We start from the raw sequence: 15,832 nt of genomic DNA, 5'->3' as shown, positions 1-15,832 counted from the left end.
TTGAGGAGAATTCACATATTGTAAATGTTTTTTGTGTAACTGAAGACCAAGAGAGAATTTTCTTAAGTTTAGTTCAGAGTCAGAGCCCACAAATGCTCCCAGCCATCCCCAGCGTAGGTTTTGATGGAAGGTAGGAGTGATAGCAGTGCCAGGATGGGATTCCATTTTGGATGTGTGTCAGAAAAAATGAAATCTTCTTGGACAGTATTAAAGCTTTTCTGATCTGATAAAGCAAATTATTCACGTGTAAGTTTATTATTCTATCCCATTTTTATGCAGTGCCTAGATTTATCCACTGAAAATGCTGGTTTACTACTGTTTTAATTTTAAATAGTGGCATTTTCATAATAGAATCAGTGTGAGGTTGTAGGTGAAAATGCTGATAATTTGGCCCAGTATGGGAATTCTGTTTGAAGCACAATCTGTTTCATGTCTAAATGTTTCATGCTGCTCTATTATTGACAGAGAACTTGACAGTAAAATCCTAACACATGATGCTAAATTAAAACTTCGGTGCCCCTGAGTATCACAATTAAACATCCCCCTTTTTTGTGTGCACTTGCCCCAGAACTAAACACGTGGGATTTTGAAGGAAGTGACATCTTTTCTCCTGTCCCTCAGGTGCTGGGTGGGATTGAGCCGAGCCTGTACACGGGGGATATCTGGTACACACCCATCAAGGAGGAGTGGTACTACCAGGTGGAAATCCTCAAGCTGGAGGTGGGGGGACAGAACCTCCAGCTGGACTGCAGAGAGGTATTGGCCCTGCTGTGTTCCTGTCTCTGTGAAATGCAAGTTTGGCTGAGAAAAATAGAAAAAAAAAAAAACAACCCTGACTGGTCAGTTTTGTCTTGGCAAGCAGATGTGCACTGCGGTCTCCTGAGAAATGAATTAAAGCAATTCTGGTCAAACAAAGGAAATGGGAGATTTTGGGTTGACCCCTGTCTGAGCTCACACTCGTGATGGCAGTGGGCAGGTGTCACCCTGGGTTGCTTCCTGAAGTTCTCATCCTAGGCTTCCTTTTTTCTTTTATGTTCTTGCAATCAAGTTTTGCTCTCTTGTGGTTGGCAGTTATTATTCCTGATGGATAAGCTTTCTGTTTCTATTAGGAATAATGTTCTGCTGTATCTAGATCAGTCTAATGAGACTGTGCTGTTGCAATTTTTATTCCAAAGGCATTTCTTTTTTTTCTTTTTGTTTTGTGGAAGATATATGTGTATGTGCATGCTTTATCTCTTTTTTACTCTTGCTTGTTGGTATTCATGTTTTGATTTTAGTTCTGTATTTTTTATGCCCCAATTTCTTTAGACATCCTAATTTCATTCTACTCTGATGCTCTTAGTTGGAGATCAATGGGATGTGATAAGTTTAAAGTTTTTGTAGTTCACATAAATTAAGTGAAATTCATGATTCCAGTATTACATGTGCATAAATATTATATTCCCATGCAAAATATTGAAATCATATTGCCATATCAATTATTTAAAATGAGTCACAGCATCTTTCAACTCAATAAGCAGAACAAGGTCTATTTAAATGCCTCTCTCTGTTGTGCTGTTAGGAAAGCAAAACCGCTGGTCCTTTAAAACAAATGTTTGCTTTTCTTTCTTGCCTTAAAAAACAGTCAACATGTTTTTGAAGGGGAGCCCTTCAGTGGTTTAATACATGCTGTTGCCAGAAAACAACTCACTGAAAAATTCAGTGGTGTGTCAGGAAAGTTTCCTGTAATTGTTGCTCTCTTCTGAGCCAGGGGTTGCTTTCACTGGTGCAGGAGTGTCCAGCCTTCCTGGATCAAAGGAGACCTTCCCACAGAAATTCCACAGAAATTCAGAGGAAGAGCAGTAAAACAGGAGCAGCACAATTAAAGCTGGGCTGGTTGGGAGCTCGCAGAGGATGTGTGATTCACTGGAGGGTGAGGAGCTGTGTGCCCTCTCTCCTCTCTGCTGTTTGCTAGGAAATGGAACATTTTTCCACAGCCTTCACCAGGGACTGCTCCTTTCCTTGCCAGGGAAAAGTCATCCCCTTGCTCCAATGCTGGGAATGTGTCCAGAGCTCCAGCACAGCTGTGGCCCTGAGCCTGGGCTGGGGGAATGCTGAGCTGCCAGAAGTGCACTTTGCACTGGTAAATATTAACCAGGAAAGCCAAGAAGGCAAAAGCAGGTGCTCAGTCCCCATGTGAGCAATCCCACTACAAAAATCCCAGATTTTTGCACAGGTTTATATCAATGGTCAACCTTTTTAACTACTTTTTTCCAAGGGTGGCATTCCAGGATGCCAGTGATTGTGTATTTTGTGATACAAATCTGTTAAAATGGACTCCAAAATGCCTTGGCATTTCTTTCCACTCTTTAGAAGTATTTCCAAGTGTGTAATAAATGATTTCCTGTTTGCTTTTCTTTCAGGTCTGTATGGCAGCCCCATAGCAGCTCTCTCAAAAAATGTGGAAATAATTGTCAAGAGTTACTTTTTCTAACTTTTTCGGTGGGTTTTATTTTTGTCACTGCCCTAAAGGGACTCCACGTGACTTGATAACATCCAAACCAGTGCATTTTAAATTCACTTACTGTTTGACCTCTTCCTAAGTAGCTTAGGCTGTACATCATCCTGTGTCTTATGCTTATGCCATAAACATGTCACAGCTCAGTTATATTAATCCTGCTGCCTAAGCTGGCAGCAAAAGTAGTTAATGCAAATTGCTGCCACTGCTACTTGCCTTCCCCCCCTCAGTTAATCATAGTTTTTAAGGAGTTCATGAAAAAAAATTCACCCTTTTAAAAGTTTATACCTCATTGACTGTACCTGAAGTTTGCTGAAATCTCTTTATTTTAGGGTTGGACTTTTAGTAATAAGAGAGCTGTTTGCTATGGGTGTTTTTTTGTGCAGATTTTAAGGCACCAAGACAAACTTCAGTTTCTTTGTACTTGGGGTTTTTTTGTGTGTTTTAGGGTTTTTCAGCAGTCAAGGGATAAAAGTGTGACATTTGTACTCTTGAGCCAGTGCAGACATGTAATAAGGCTTAATTTTTTCTGCTTATTCTTAGATTAGATATGCCAGCCATTAAAACAGGCTGCTATGTTTAAACCAGAGCTCTCCTCATGCTAGCAGAGATCTTGGTTCAGGGCTTGGGAGCTGCATCAGGGTGTTTAACACCTGCCTACTGAATATTAAAATGCTTTTGCTCCCTCTGAGAGGGGCCAGAATTCACTTTTTTACAGCACTGTGACCATTTGCACCAGCTGTGGTGACACAGTAATTTCCTGACCAGCGCAGATAAACCCACTCTTGTGTCTAGCCTGATAGTATCTTGCTTTTTTTTTTGCTCTCAGATTTCACTGGAATTGAAGCTGTCAGCTGGAGAGAGCTGCTGACAAGTCTGACATGCAGTTCTGGGGAGGCAGCTGCCAAAAAGGAGCAGCTTTGTTCTGCTCAGGAGACAGTGGGATCTCCATTACAGTAACTACAGAGTACAACTTCTCTCTCTCTTTTTTTTGTCTCCCCTCCCCAGTACAATGCTGATAAAGCCATAGTAGACAGTGGAACCACTCTCCTTCGACTGCCAGAGAAAGTCTTCAGTGCTGTGGTGCAGGCAATAGCTCGCACGTCCCTGGTAAGAAAATGCCATGAAACCTGCTCAGAAATGTGAAATTCAAGGATCACAGGGTCTTTGAAAGGGGTCTCAGCTCTGCTGCCTTGCCTTGCAAGTCAGGGGTTTTTCACCTGAGGGGAGCAGAGCCTTCCCTGGTCCAGCCCTGTTAATAAGGGAGGAATGACTGATGGCCTTTGATGGAAAGGGAGAGGTGGAAAAAAATAAGGGAGGAGGGAAAAGGGGGGGGCACAAGTGCAGACAAGAAGTGTGAGTATGGAAATGCATCAGAAATAGGGCAGAAATTGTGTATTTTATTCTAAGCATTTCAGAAACACAGACATAATCCCTGTTGCTCTGATTCAAAGTATTAAGAGTGCAAAAATCAGTCTTTTCATTCAAAACAGAGTGTTTATAAAGTACGAGAACCTGCTGCTGCAAGCAGTTCCTTTCCAAGTATAATTCTTAGTGCTGTCTAGAATAAATGCCATTCATTAGGGTTATTCATATCAATAAAGCTGCTTTTGACCTTCATTATTGAATTATTTATGTTCAAAAGCATCTTTCTTTGGAAACAGAGTGGGCTTTAGAAGTAGGGCATGGGAATGGTGGAGTTCTCTGTGTGCAGAGTGGCTGAAGCAGCATTTTCTGGTTAATAAAAACTATTCATAAATTTCTGTTCAACTCAAGGAACAGCACCAAGAAGGTTAAAGAGGAAGAATAAACACCAGCTATTTCAGTGTGAACAGACTCAGTATTTTTGTCATGGACTCACAATCAGCCAGTGGTTGTTGATGCAAATCACAGGAAACACAGCAAAGCAGCTGCCCCAAAGACAGAGTTTGCCTAAAGTGTGCTGATAATTCAAGATTGAGATCCTTTCTCCTGCTTGATGGAGAGCAGAGATTTGGCATGAAGTGTCCTTCACTGCCTGCAGATGTCCAGCATCTGAAATAAATGTACCAGTTACGAGTTCTCCTCTTTGCACAGCACTTAAGTGATGACTGGAACAATTTCAGTCCTTGTGGGGGGAGAATTGAAAGAAGCCAGCCCAGGAGCTCTTGTAGTATCACCCTGTGGATAAGGAATCCTCCTGGGGAGTGGTCACAGTGATCCACACTCCCCTCTGATGCTGGTCAGGACATTTGAACTGGGGCCTTCCACTTCAGAAGGAAACAGTGGATAGATCAATAAGGTATTAGAGGAGAACCATTCACTCTGATTTTTTTTTTCTGTGTTCCTATTAAAAATGCATAAAGTAGCTTTTTTTTTTAGTTCTTTTAAATCTCTAGGACCTTTCTGCTCTACCCCTTTCCCTCCACACAGCCCAGAATTTACTTTGACAGCTCTAAACAAAGGAGATAGTCTACTAAATAAGAAAGTAGTTACAGGGTGCAGGGATGGGATTCCAGCTGTGTAGGAGCAATGTCAGGAAAATGGGTATTTTCAGCAATTGTACTGCGGCTCTGTGCTTCTGGCAGGAGATGTACCACTGGAAAAAAAAATCATCTGCTGTAGTCAGACATACTTTTCTGACCACAGGTGAGCCAGGTTAACAAGTTCCTGCTCCTCCTAGCTTGTTATGAGCAGCCCAGCCAGATGTTATTTCCCCCTCAGATAAACTGGGATAACTGTCTGTGACACATTTCTTTCTTCAGCTCAGTTCAAAAACAAGGCTGTGAGCTCTGTGCTCTTTAGTGGTGCAGATGGTTTTTTTTTAACTTAAATTATTTGGACTGAAGGCTTTCAGGGAGCAGCTGTTGTGATGCAGTTTGGTGTTGAAGGGTGGTGATTTTGGCAGATGGGCAGAGATGAGCCAGGGAGGGGGGAACACCTACTACACCTCACTGAGCTGAAGTCAGGACAGCAGGAATACAATGGCCAGTTAAAGAGTTGAATGAAGGAAGGCTCAGATAATCCTAAAATCTTTATTTTAGTAGCCTTTTGGGGATCATGCACTCCAATCTCCCACATGCGTTGCTGCAGCGTGCAGAAGGAAGGGAGAGAAATGCATTTCATTAAGCAGTCATTCTGGGAAATTAAAGCAGGCACTTCAAACAGAGCACTTCATAGGCTTGGCCTGACCTGGCTGGGTGGTACCTTGCAGTTTTTCTCACATCTGCTTTTCAAGACAAAAAGGAAAGAGAGGAGGACTGCATTTCTCAGCAGGTTTGGCCTGGGACCCAGCGGTGAGGGAAGAGTGTTCTGCCCCGTGCCAAGGGATGCACTTCAGCAGGAGCTGAGAGCTGAGGGTAGAAAGGCTGTTCATGGTGGGAAATCTCCTTGTTCACATGAGTCTGTGCTTGTTGAGGCCCAAGAACAGAGCAGAGCACCTGGAAATGGGAAGGAGTCTCAATGCAGCCCTAACAAACACTTCATTGGCAGGTGTGGCAGTGGGTGAGTGCCTGTCACCTGTAAAATGCCATATTTTAATGAATGAGCTGATGCTTACAGAATAATCCATCACAGATAAATAGAAATGAGGAGAGTGCAGAGACTGGATTTCCTCTTTTTCCCTCACCCAGAGGGGAACCATTCAGCCCATCCAAGCTCCTCCCTTCTGCTGCTTTGTGGGGGAACAAGAACCAGCCAAAGAAATGCGGTAAAATGAGGAAGGGTTTTGCTCAGATCTGTCAGCAGGTCAGCTTCAGGGAGCAGGAACATTGAGCAAGATGTTTGTCTTAGCCAAACAAACTCTGTAGGGGTTGGCTTTTTGTTTTGTTAGTTCCATGGATATGTTACAAAATACTGTTGATCAGTTTTATTTCAAAAGCTTGTCAGGTTGTCCTGGCAGGGAGTGACAGGGCTCCAAAAGAGACAAAGGGTGTGTTTCTTTCCATTACAGCAAACCTTGACTTCCTCAGATGCCAGGAGATTTTTGGCTTAGCCCTTGGCTTCAAAACTCTGAGGCTGAGTAAGGAGCTGTAGGTGCATGAGGAAGGGAGGTGACCTCATTATCTCATGATATATTCACGTGGTTTGTGTTTTGGTTTGTGTTTTTTATAGAATGCAAAATGCAAAACCATTGGTGTTTGGTCTGAGGGGAGGGAGGGAGGCAGTAAAATCCCACTGTGGAAGTGATTGCTCAGGGAGGCCACGTGTTCACTGCAGTAGAGGAAATAATGGGACAAAAATGGGGAGGGAAGGGAGAGCTAAACTTGTTTTTGCCTCTTCCCCCTTCTCCAGGTCATGATGGGTCATGGCACACCTCGGTGTGGGTGTTGGGGTTTGGGTTTTTGCCTTTGTCCTTAAAGAAGCAGCTCAGATTTGTGTTCTTGAATTTCCCCATGGAAATTAAAGAAGTATCAAATAGTAGCAGTGATCATTCACAAAAATTTATCAAAATGGCTGTAATCTCTAAGTACAGTTTTGTTTGGTTGGTTTGTTTTTCAGATACAAGAATTCTCTTCTGAATTCTGGACTGGTACACAGCTTGCATGCTGGGATAGAACTGAAAAACCTTGGTCCTTATTTCCCAAACTCTCCATTTACCTGAGGGATGAAAACTCCAGTAGGTCGTTTCGGATCTCTATCCTACCACAGGTCTCAACCTTCTTTGTTTATTCATCTCTGCATTTATTTTTACTATTATAAAGCACGCACTCTTTAAAAATAGGAGCTGTTTTTAGCAGTGACAGGGAACTGGCTTATTGCATGCAAGGAAAACCTTTTTTAATCAAATTTTAAAAATCAGTTTTTAAATAGGGAAAATAACAAACTTGTCAAACCTAAAAGCAAAAAAGAAAGGGACAAAGCACAGTTTCCCTCCCAGTGCAGTCCATCCAGTCCTCCCAATTCCAGTTGGGAATTATTTTTTTTAAATTTGTTAGGAAAAATAGGCAAGTTTCTGTTTTGTTTTCATGAGCTTTGGCCACATCAGATTGTCAATACAGAATGTCTCTGCTCGTTTTGATCTTCTCGTTTGGGGAAGGGAATTGATTTGTTTCTCGTGGCATTTTGAGTTGGAGCACTTCTTCTGAATATGAAAATCTGGGCAATGACCCTTTGTGAGCTCTTCACCAGTTTCTGTAACTCGCCTGGTTTATCTTTTATTAATATTCCATCCGTACCATTATATTTAGAATATAATGTGCCACTTTTGTTTTTCTTCTCTGCCTTCTCCTCCCACTGTAAGTTCCAGTACAGGCTGGTATTGTCTAACATTACTAATACATTCTTTTACCTCAAGGGACAGGCAGGAGCAAAGGGAAGAATGAACCTATTAAGTACATTTTAACTTGAAATATAGTAAAGCCTTATGATAAGCTTTTTCTGTATTGATCATGTAGCTTGGCAATCATTCATCTTCCCCGAGGAGACAGGGGGTGAAATCTGACTTGAATTTATAAAATCTAGAACGTTGAAGCTGACACTGAATGCTCTCTGAATCAACTCCATCCTAATAATTCTTTTAATAATTAATTATTCTCTAATTTGAGTTCATCTCCCAGGTTCTGCCTCAGCCATCCTTCCCTTATGGAAAATATGGTAAAAAGTGAGAATCTCGAGAATTTGCTGTTGACCTGCATGTAGTGACTGACTGTGTTCAAACTCATTTTAGAATCCACCAGCCTTACCTCTTTACCTGCCTGTTAGCTTTGACCAGTTTTAAATCATGTACAAAAATCTGTTTACCCCTATCCATACTCTATTCCCCGTGGAATTTGCGTGCCTGAACTATAAAGTGAAAAAGTCTGAACTCCTACCTGCTGTGAGGTGTTGCTTTTTACACTCTGGCTTCTAGTTTTTTGGGGGGTTTTTTTGTTTTTTTTTAATTTTCTAATTTATTTTTTTTTTATTTTCTTTTTTACAGCTTTACATTCAGCCCATCCTTGTGATAGGAGATAATTTGCAGTGCTACCGATTCGGCATCTCCTCCTCCACAAACGCTCTGGTCATTGGTGCTACAGTCATGGAAGGGTTTTATGTCATCTTTGACAGAGCCCAGAGGAGAGTGGGCTTTGCAGTGAGTCCCTGTGCAGGTAAGAGGAAAAATTCTCAGGATTTGGGGAGCGAGGAAAATCAGAGAAACACCTTTGCCACTTATCTGTTGGCAGAGAGTGTGGGTACTCCTGCAGTGTGTTTTGAAGAAATTCCAAGCTATTCACATTTCAAAGGAATTAAAAAAACAAGAAAAGGAAACCAAAACTGTATTGCAAAATCTTTTGGCATGAAGTGAATCAGCCTCAACTCTGGGTCTCTGTGCTGGGTTTTTCCCTCTCACAGAGATGATCTTTCTGGGACATCTGTGTGTGCAGTTTCCCCAGCAGTTACCTCAGATGAGTCTCTGTTTTTAATGCAGCTTCATTTTGGGCTGGTTCCTACTCTGATCTGTGCATAAATGGATTCTTCAACCAGCTCTTGCAGTGTGCAGAGAAGTGCCTTACTCACACTTTTCTGTTAATGTAAATTGAGCCTGTTCAGCCCCTCAGAAATTGGCAAAGAAAGAGCTGAGGTGAAAATGGGACTCACATTAAGACTCGTAGTGTTTGTGTTAATTCTAAACAAACTACTTTTCTCATTGTAAGCTGAAAGCCATTAATTTATTAACTAGCTGCTGAGGAGATGGGAGGAAGCTCATCATTTCTGGCTGATTTCACTGTGCTGGTTAATTTTCATGATTTCTCTTCTCCCACCAAGGGTAGCTAAAACCCAAGTTTTGGGGTTTCCTCCCCTTGTTGTTCAGACATTGCTTTGACATCACAAGAACCTCCAAGTGGGAGAGGAGGGGAAGGATGTACACCCACATTCTGGTCTCTGTCCCAAACAGGAAAATGGTCTATGCCCTGAAAAATATTGTCTCACCTGAGGTTTGCCTGAGAAAAGGACTGGGACTGGCAGTGCTTCTTTAAGGTTTTAAGAAGGTAGTTAGGACTGGAGTTCTTAATGCAATCATAGAGGGGAAAAACAGAGATACTAGCTGAGGACAGTTTTAAAGCTTAATTTTTTAAATTTTTTTTAATATCTCCATTATTAACAAGCTCAGACTTGTTGGCTTTGAGCTCGCTCCCAGAGAAAATCTGGATATTGATATGAGTTGCTTTATGGACACTTCTGTGAGGTGCCAGGCAGTGATGAAAGACACATTTTGAATGCATCTGGCAGGAGAGTGTGACTGGACAAATACTGCAGGCCAGGTTTTCCTGCTTTTCATTTTTCCTGGTGCCTTCTGCCTGCAGCTGGAGCAAGTGTGGAGCTCCTGCCCCTGTCCGGCTGCAGCCATCAGTGCAGGGAGGAAGGGGCATCAGACAGAACACATGGACCATGCATGGTCAGCAGGGGACACCAGGCAGCTGCTGTGCATTAGAACTGCTTTGCCAGCCCTTCTTTGGTGAGAAAAATAACCTGGGAACCATAATAGCAACACCTTGGTGTTCATATTGCTCCCTGCAAGCACAGTTTGACCACTTCGCGTAGTTCTGCCAGAGAGGAAGAACTGAGCTTGCTGGGCAGAGCTGCCACTGGAATTTCCATGAGCTTGGACATGTGATTGCACCCAGCTGGTGCCCCAAGCCATCTCCTCCTGGTCTCCTTGTCCACGTTTTCTGCACGTGTCTCACCCAGCATCACGGGAGCTCGGCTTCCCGAGGAATCAGCTGAGACGAGACGCACGGAGCTGCCAGATTCCACTCACACGAGGCAGATGACATTTGCTGCATTGTGCCAGCTATGCTGAGTTTCACTCCTTCACAGCTTGTGGCTTCCAGATTTAACAGCACTTTGATGAGAGAGCCACGCTGTGAGTGCAGCGTGAGGGATGGAGCTTCCCGTGGAGGCCAGCCCTGCCCTCCATAGCAACTGTGTTAATGGCATTTATTTGGAGCCTTCTAGGCAGCTCGTGGGCATAAATTAAACTGAATTACTGGTGTCTCCAATCTTCAGAAACAGAGGAATGTTAAAGACCGTTCAGTGTGGCTTTGCAATGACTTTTGCTTTCTTAGTGTGAACATTAAATTAAAGCAAATTGATTTTGTAAGGTGTTAGAGCTGTACGTGATGAATACAAACATTATGGGAACAGGACTAAAAACCTTAATTTCATTGAACTTCCAGGTTACTTTTCAGACTTGGCTAGAGATGAGAACTGGCTTTTCCCACGTTATTCCTTGGACCATTTTCATTCTCCAGGATGTACCAAGCATGAGGAAAGTTAGATAGCTGCAGGAAGCTCTTCCATTGTAGCAAGATATTTGCCTTTTCCTCATTACATGAAACCCTTTTAGACTTATTCAGACAGATAATTTTGAGTTGCCTGTTGATAACCTAGTGTTTACAGGATGACTAGGACAGGTTTTTGGGTCAGGTCCCTTCTTGAGACAGAATGTTCAGATCAAGTTGGTTTTAGTGAAGCAACCTGGAAATGTTGAAGGCCAGGTTGGATGGGGCTTTGAACAACCTGGTCTAATGGAAAGTTCCCTGCCCATGGCAGGGTGTTCAGACTAGATAATCTTTAAGGTCCCTTTCCAAGCAAAAAAAACCAAAAAAAATCAGGAAAAAATAAATAGGCCAGTGGGAAAAAAAACTGGGGTTTTGGTGGGCCCTAAGCTGAATGCAAGCCAAGGTAAGTGAAAATGACATTACATAACAAAGAGCAGCATCTACCAGGGACATTCAGGAACGTTGGACATGAGGAGTTCTTTCTTTACCAGGTGGGTGGCACAGCACTGAAACAGGGTCCCCATCCTCGGTGTTTTACAAGGCCTGGCTGGATAAATCTGCAGCAGAACTGATCTGTTGATGCTGACAGTCCTGCTCTGAGTAGGATCCTGGTGTAGATGACTTCCAGGGGCCCCTTTCAAAAATGTACTTTGCAAGTCTATGATGAATTTTATCTAATTCCAGGTGTACTGCTTTTGTAACCACCCAAGTGGTGAGTTAGCACGTGTTGAGTTCTACACAAATGTTGGAAAACAGCGTTTTTCCAGAGGCATCCTTTTTGTCCTGTAATTATCAACTATGAAGAAAATCTCATTTTTTCAAGGTTATACAAGTTCTGTAGTTAGGTATCACCAGATATTCTAAAATAATACATCAAAATCCTCTAATTCAGTTAATGTGTGATATGCTGTGACTGTTAGTTTATGTTCAGGGCTTCTTTGAACAATTTAGGTAAATTTCCTCTCAATTTCTCTGGGGGTGGAAGAGTGTGAGGGAAAACTTTTTTCTCTTTTGGAGGGAAGAAAGCAGAGGCTGTGCTGCTATCAAGCATTCTCAAAATGCAATTTAAAATGTCAGCCACTATGGCAACAGTTTTGTGTTGTCTTCTTTAATAGGAGTAATTATTGTTCTGGAGCCAAATAATGAGTAATTAGAGACTGTTTATTTTCAAAGCTATTTCCAAGGTGGAAAACTGTACTGCTTTTTCTTTTCCCCCCCACTTCTTCAAAATACAGCTAAGTAATGATATTTAGGCCTTGCATTTGAAATTGGTGTTAAATGTGGTTGAGTTTGGTGCTGCTGCAGAACTTCATAGAGACAAACCAATGGTGTGAGTGGGTGAGATGTCCAGAAGAAATAACTGCATAAGAAATAATTGCAAAGTGCAGTCCTGGGGCTCTGGACAAAAAGGATTTCTTCCACACACCTTCTAGGCAGAATTTTACCATCTAATGAGTTTAGGGAGTGGGTGTTTGGTTATTCACCAGTGCCAGGGTCCTCGTGGGTGCAGCCTCGGGTGCCCCCAGTCTGCTCTCACTGCATATTCCTGCTAAAGGAGTCTTCCCACTCACAGGAGGGGAGAAGGGGTTGGTTCAGATGAGTGATTCCACAGAAAATTCCTTGTTTGGGCATTTTGTTTGTTGTGAAGGTTAGTTACCCATCTGATCTGTGAGTTGCAGCCTCCCATTCCCTCCACCAACACGAACGGGGCTGTGAGGGACAGGAGTGAGGGTGCCCCTTTCAACACCAGCCCACAATTAAATTGAATTAAGTCCAACAGAACCTAAATATCAAAATAATGCAATGTCTTATGAGGCCAGAGACTGAATAATGACCAAAATCTATGCAGATAAAGCAACCAACCTGTCCTGCATTTTATTTTAAACCTGAAGAACCTTAAAGGTCACCTTTGCAAAATCCAGGCTCCCTGCTCCATTGCAAGAGGGTAGTTTATGGTAATCTCTTTAAATGTGGTTTCAGCAGTTGTGACTAAGACATGTGAAAATAAGAGATACAGTTTTTAGTAGATGGGATCACTTCCAATCGGGCAGCAGTGTGCCTGTATGTAAAATGTGTGAGAAGTAGACAGGACAGTTAAAACTGGGGCCTTCATGAAAAAATATTCAGATGTGTCGTGAAAGTGGCTGATTAGAGAAGCAAATTATGACTGCTTCTTGCCTTAACTTTGTCATCATTTTTTGAGTTGCTGGGTTAGTTCTCCTGGCCCAGCACTGTTGCTCCTTCATGTCCCTGTTCCTCACTCCTGACTCTGACCTTCCTCTCCTCCACTCCCTTTTTGTGGACATCTGTCACCCAGCTCTCCTGCCTCACCTCCCCTTCCTCCTGGATTTTCATCCACAAGAGTGTCTGTGCTGCTTTCCTCACTGCACCTTGTGTTTAGGATAAAGTCCTTTCAGGTATCTGTGAAGCTGATGAACCTTCTTGCTGCTCCCTAAGAAGACAGCAAGGACAGAAGATCAAAGCATCACCTGAGGTGCTTTTCCAGTTGTTGGAAATGCCAGAAACAAGCAAAAAACTGCCCAGGCCCTGCCCTACACCAGGGTGGATGTTGTAGGATATTTAAATTGATATTTTTGAAAGATCAGTGCAGAGTAAAAAAGTGATCCAGTGGTTTGGGCTTTGACTGATTGAAATGTCTGTCCTCTTCTAGACAGCCTGTGGAGATGTGAGAGAGTCACAGTTGCCTTATGCTTCAGAGTCCCTTTCTATAAACACAGGGTTCTTGCATTATTTCTTGGTTTGAACAGACAGGAGTCTGCTAAGGAAGGCAGGAGCCTTCCCTGAAATGGAAAATGTAAACCCCCTCCCTCTGAAAAATTTTAAATTAAGGGGCTCTCAGGCAAAGATATGGGAATAGGAATAACAGTTCTTTATTAGGGAGGAAAATAAAAATAAAAATACAAAATAACACTGACAGAATTAGAATAGGAGCTGTTACCCTGTGGGTCAGGGTGGTGGCACAGTCCCATCCCATGATGGCTCAGCCCTCCTGCAGTGCCAGCTGTGCTTCTGCTGGAGCAGGGATCCTGCACAAGGCTGCAGTTTTCCTCTGCAGCTCCAGGGCTGCTGGAGATGGGCCTGCTCTTCCTCTGGGAATGCAGGGCAGGAGAAAGCTGCTCCTCTGGGAATGCAGTGGGCAAAGGCTGCTGTGCTGTTCCAGGCTCAGATTGTATCCAGGTAGGAATGCTTGGCTCCTGCCCTGGGCGGAGCATCTCCCCATGGGATGCTGGAATTTGATCAGCCCTGCAGGGACACTCAGTGGCCATGGACAGCAGAGATCTCCTGGAGGGAGGATTGGCTGTGGGAGAGAGAAAGAAAAAACTTCCCCATGAACAGCAGAGAGCTGCCCCACAGACAGGAATAGAACACACACACCCATTTCCAACCTAGGACACATTTTAATTGCAATGAGAAATGTGGTAAAACACGAGTGTGCCGAGATGTGTGTGATGGCAGAGGGATACACAAGCACTTTTTAACTGGTGTCTGCAGACCTGATCCTTTCCTTTCTGTCCCCCCCAGAAGCGGACGGCTCGCCCGTCTCTGAGATCGAGGGCCCTTTCACCACGGCAGACGTGGCCAGCAACTGCGTCTCCAGCGTCTCCTTCCACGAGCCCGTGCTCTGGATCGCCTCCTACGCCCTGATGAGCCTGTGTGGGATCATCCTGCTGGTGCTGATGGTGCTGCTGCTCATCCCGCCGCGCTGCCAGCACCGCTACACGGACAACGACGTGGTCAACGACGAGTCCTCCCTCGTGCGCCACCGCTGGAAATGAGAGGCTGGATCCCAAAAACAGACTTAAAAACGGGACCAAGGACAAAGAGCTCTGCCCAGGGGAAGAAGCCAATGCCTCCTCAGTCCCTTCTACGTTCCTCCAAAACGCTGTTGAAAATCCCACCAAATACCCTGCATCGTGACTTTTATAGCTTTATTTTCTAACACCGGTTCTGAACCAAAGCACTGTTAACCACCTCTGAAGTGCTACGGTACTGGATTTGCTACTGCAGTACAGTGAGCCTTTATGCTCTCTACAGTACCTTCTTTAAAAAAAAAAAAAAAGAAAACAAGTTTATAAAAAAAGATAAAAAACCACGCCGTGATGTTCTTCCACTGTCTGAACAAAATTGTCCATCTCTCTTTCACAAAAAAAAAAAAGGAGCTGTCAGTATTTTCTAACTAATCGAGCCCTGACTGTAGAAAAAGAGAAAAAATAATAATCTTTCTTATTAATTGCATTAAATGAATACTGCTTTCTGTTTACATCAGTTTATTTTGAAACTGTGCTTATGGTGTGGGGGAGGGAGAAAAGTCAGACTTAAGCAGCAGAGAAAAAGCCAGGGAGATCAAGAAGAAATGTTGGTTTGTGGTTTCTTTCCCTCAAGATCTCTGCTGCCACTTGAGAGGGTCGCCCTCCTTGAGAGCTGTAACAAAATATAGTCCAAGGTGGTGAAAACTGGGAAACAAACTTGTTCAGCCTTAGAGTAAAACAAGACTACCTCTCTTAATTTACAAGGATGCTACCACTGGTGAGTGTGTGGATTAGAACTGGTCTTGAAGCACAAAAGATGCTCCATACAACCAAATGGAACTACTTGGCTTTGAATTTTTTGGGATTTTATAAAAATCAATACTTCATGATTTTCCACTTTGGTGTACAATAAAAAAAAAAAAGGAAAAAAAAGAAAAAAAGAAACCTTTTTGTTTCCCCCCGCCTTGTGTGGGGTTTTGTTGTTTTTTTCTGAGTTTGAGATTTAGAAAAGGCTGATCTGCATATGTATGGACAGACAAGACAGCAAGGTCTGTGTTCTGCTGTACTTCTAGAGAGAGTGTAACAGAAAGAAAACAATATAAAAACAACAACTTTTTTGTTTGTTTTAATTTGGCTGAGCTCAGCAACCTAGAAATTCAAAGGAGAAGTACCTGTCTTTATGGACAGGCTGTGAAGTGAAAGTCTTTATGCTGGCTTGTTTTTCAGTTTGGCATCAATCATCAAATGAAAAGTGTGTGTGTCCTGCCTGGCTGAAAACAAACCCGTGGTGGGACTGGAAACAATAGTGGAGAGAGCAGGGG

The 15,832-nt window shown here is 43.0% G+C and overlaps 1 protein-coding gene across 1 annotated transcript in view; it reads left to right on the top strand.

The window, feature by feature from the left end:
* The window catches only part of BACE2 (beta-secretase 2), a 48,223-nt gene extending 33,201 nt beyond the window's left edge, over nucleotides 1-15,022 (top strand). Inside the window, exons 5-9 of the mRNA XM_064405941.1 lie at nucleotides 622-756; nucleotides 3,506-3,607; nucleotides 6,977-7,126; nucleotides 8,397-8,565; nucleotides 14,284-15,022. Coding sequence (XP_064262011.1) covers nucleotides 622-756; nucleotides 3,506-3,607; nucleotides 6,977-7,126; nucleotides 8,397-8,565; nucleotides 14,284-14,537 — 810 coding nt within the window. The 3' untranslated portion in view covers nucleotides 14,538-15,022. The remainder of the gene's footprint in view (nucleotides 1-621; nucleotides 757-3,505; nucleotides 3,608-6,976; nucleotides 7,127-8,396; nucleotides 8,566-14,283) is intronic.
* The last annotated feature ends 810 nt before the right edge of the window (nucleotides 15,023-15,832 follow it).

This window comes from Passer domesticus, chromosome 2, assembly GCF_036417665.1.
Source record: "Passer domesticus isolate bPasDom1 chromosome 2, bPasDom1.hap1, whole genome shotgun sequence".
NCBI lineage: Eukaryota > Metazoa > Chordata > Aves > Passeriformes > Passeridae > Passer > Passer domesticus.
Note: the sequence above shows the minus strand (reverse complement) of the source record. Positions and strands in the feature narration are given on the sequence as shown.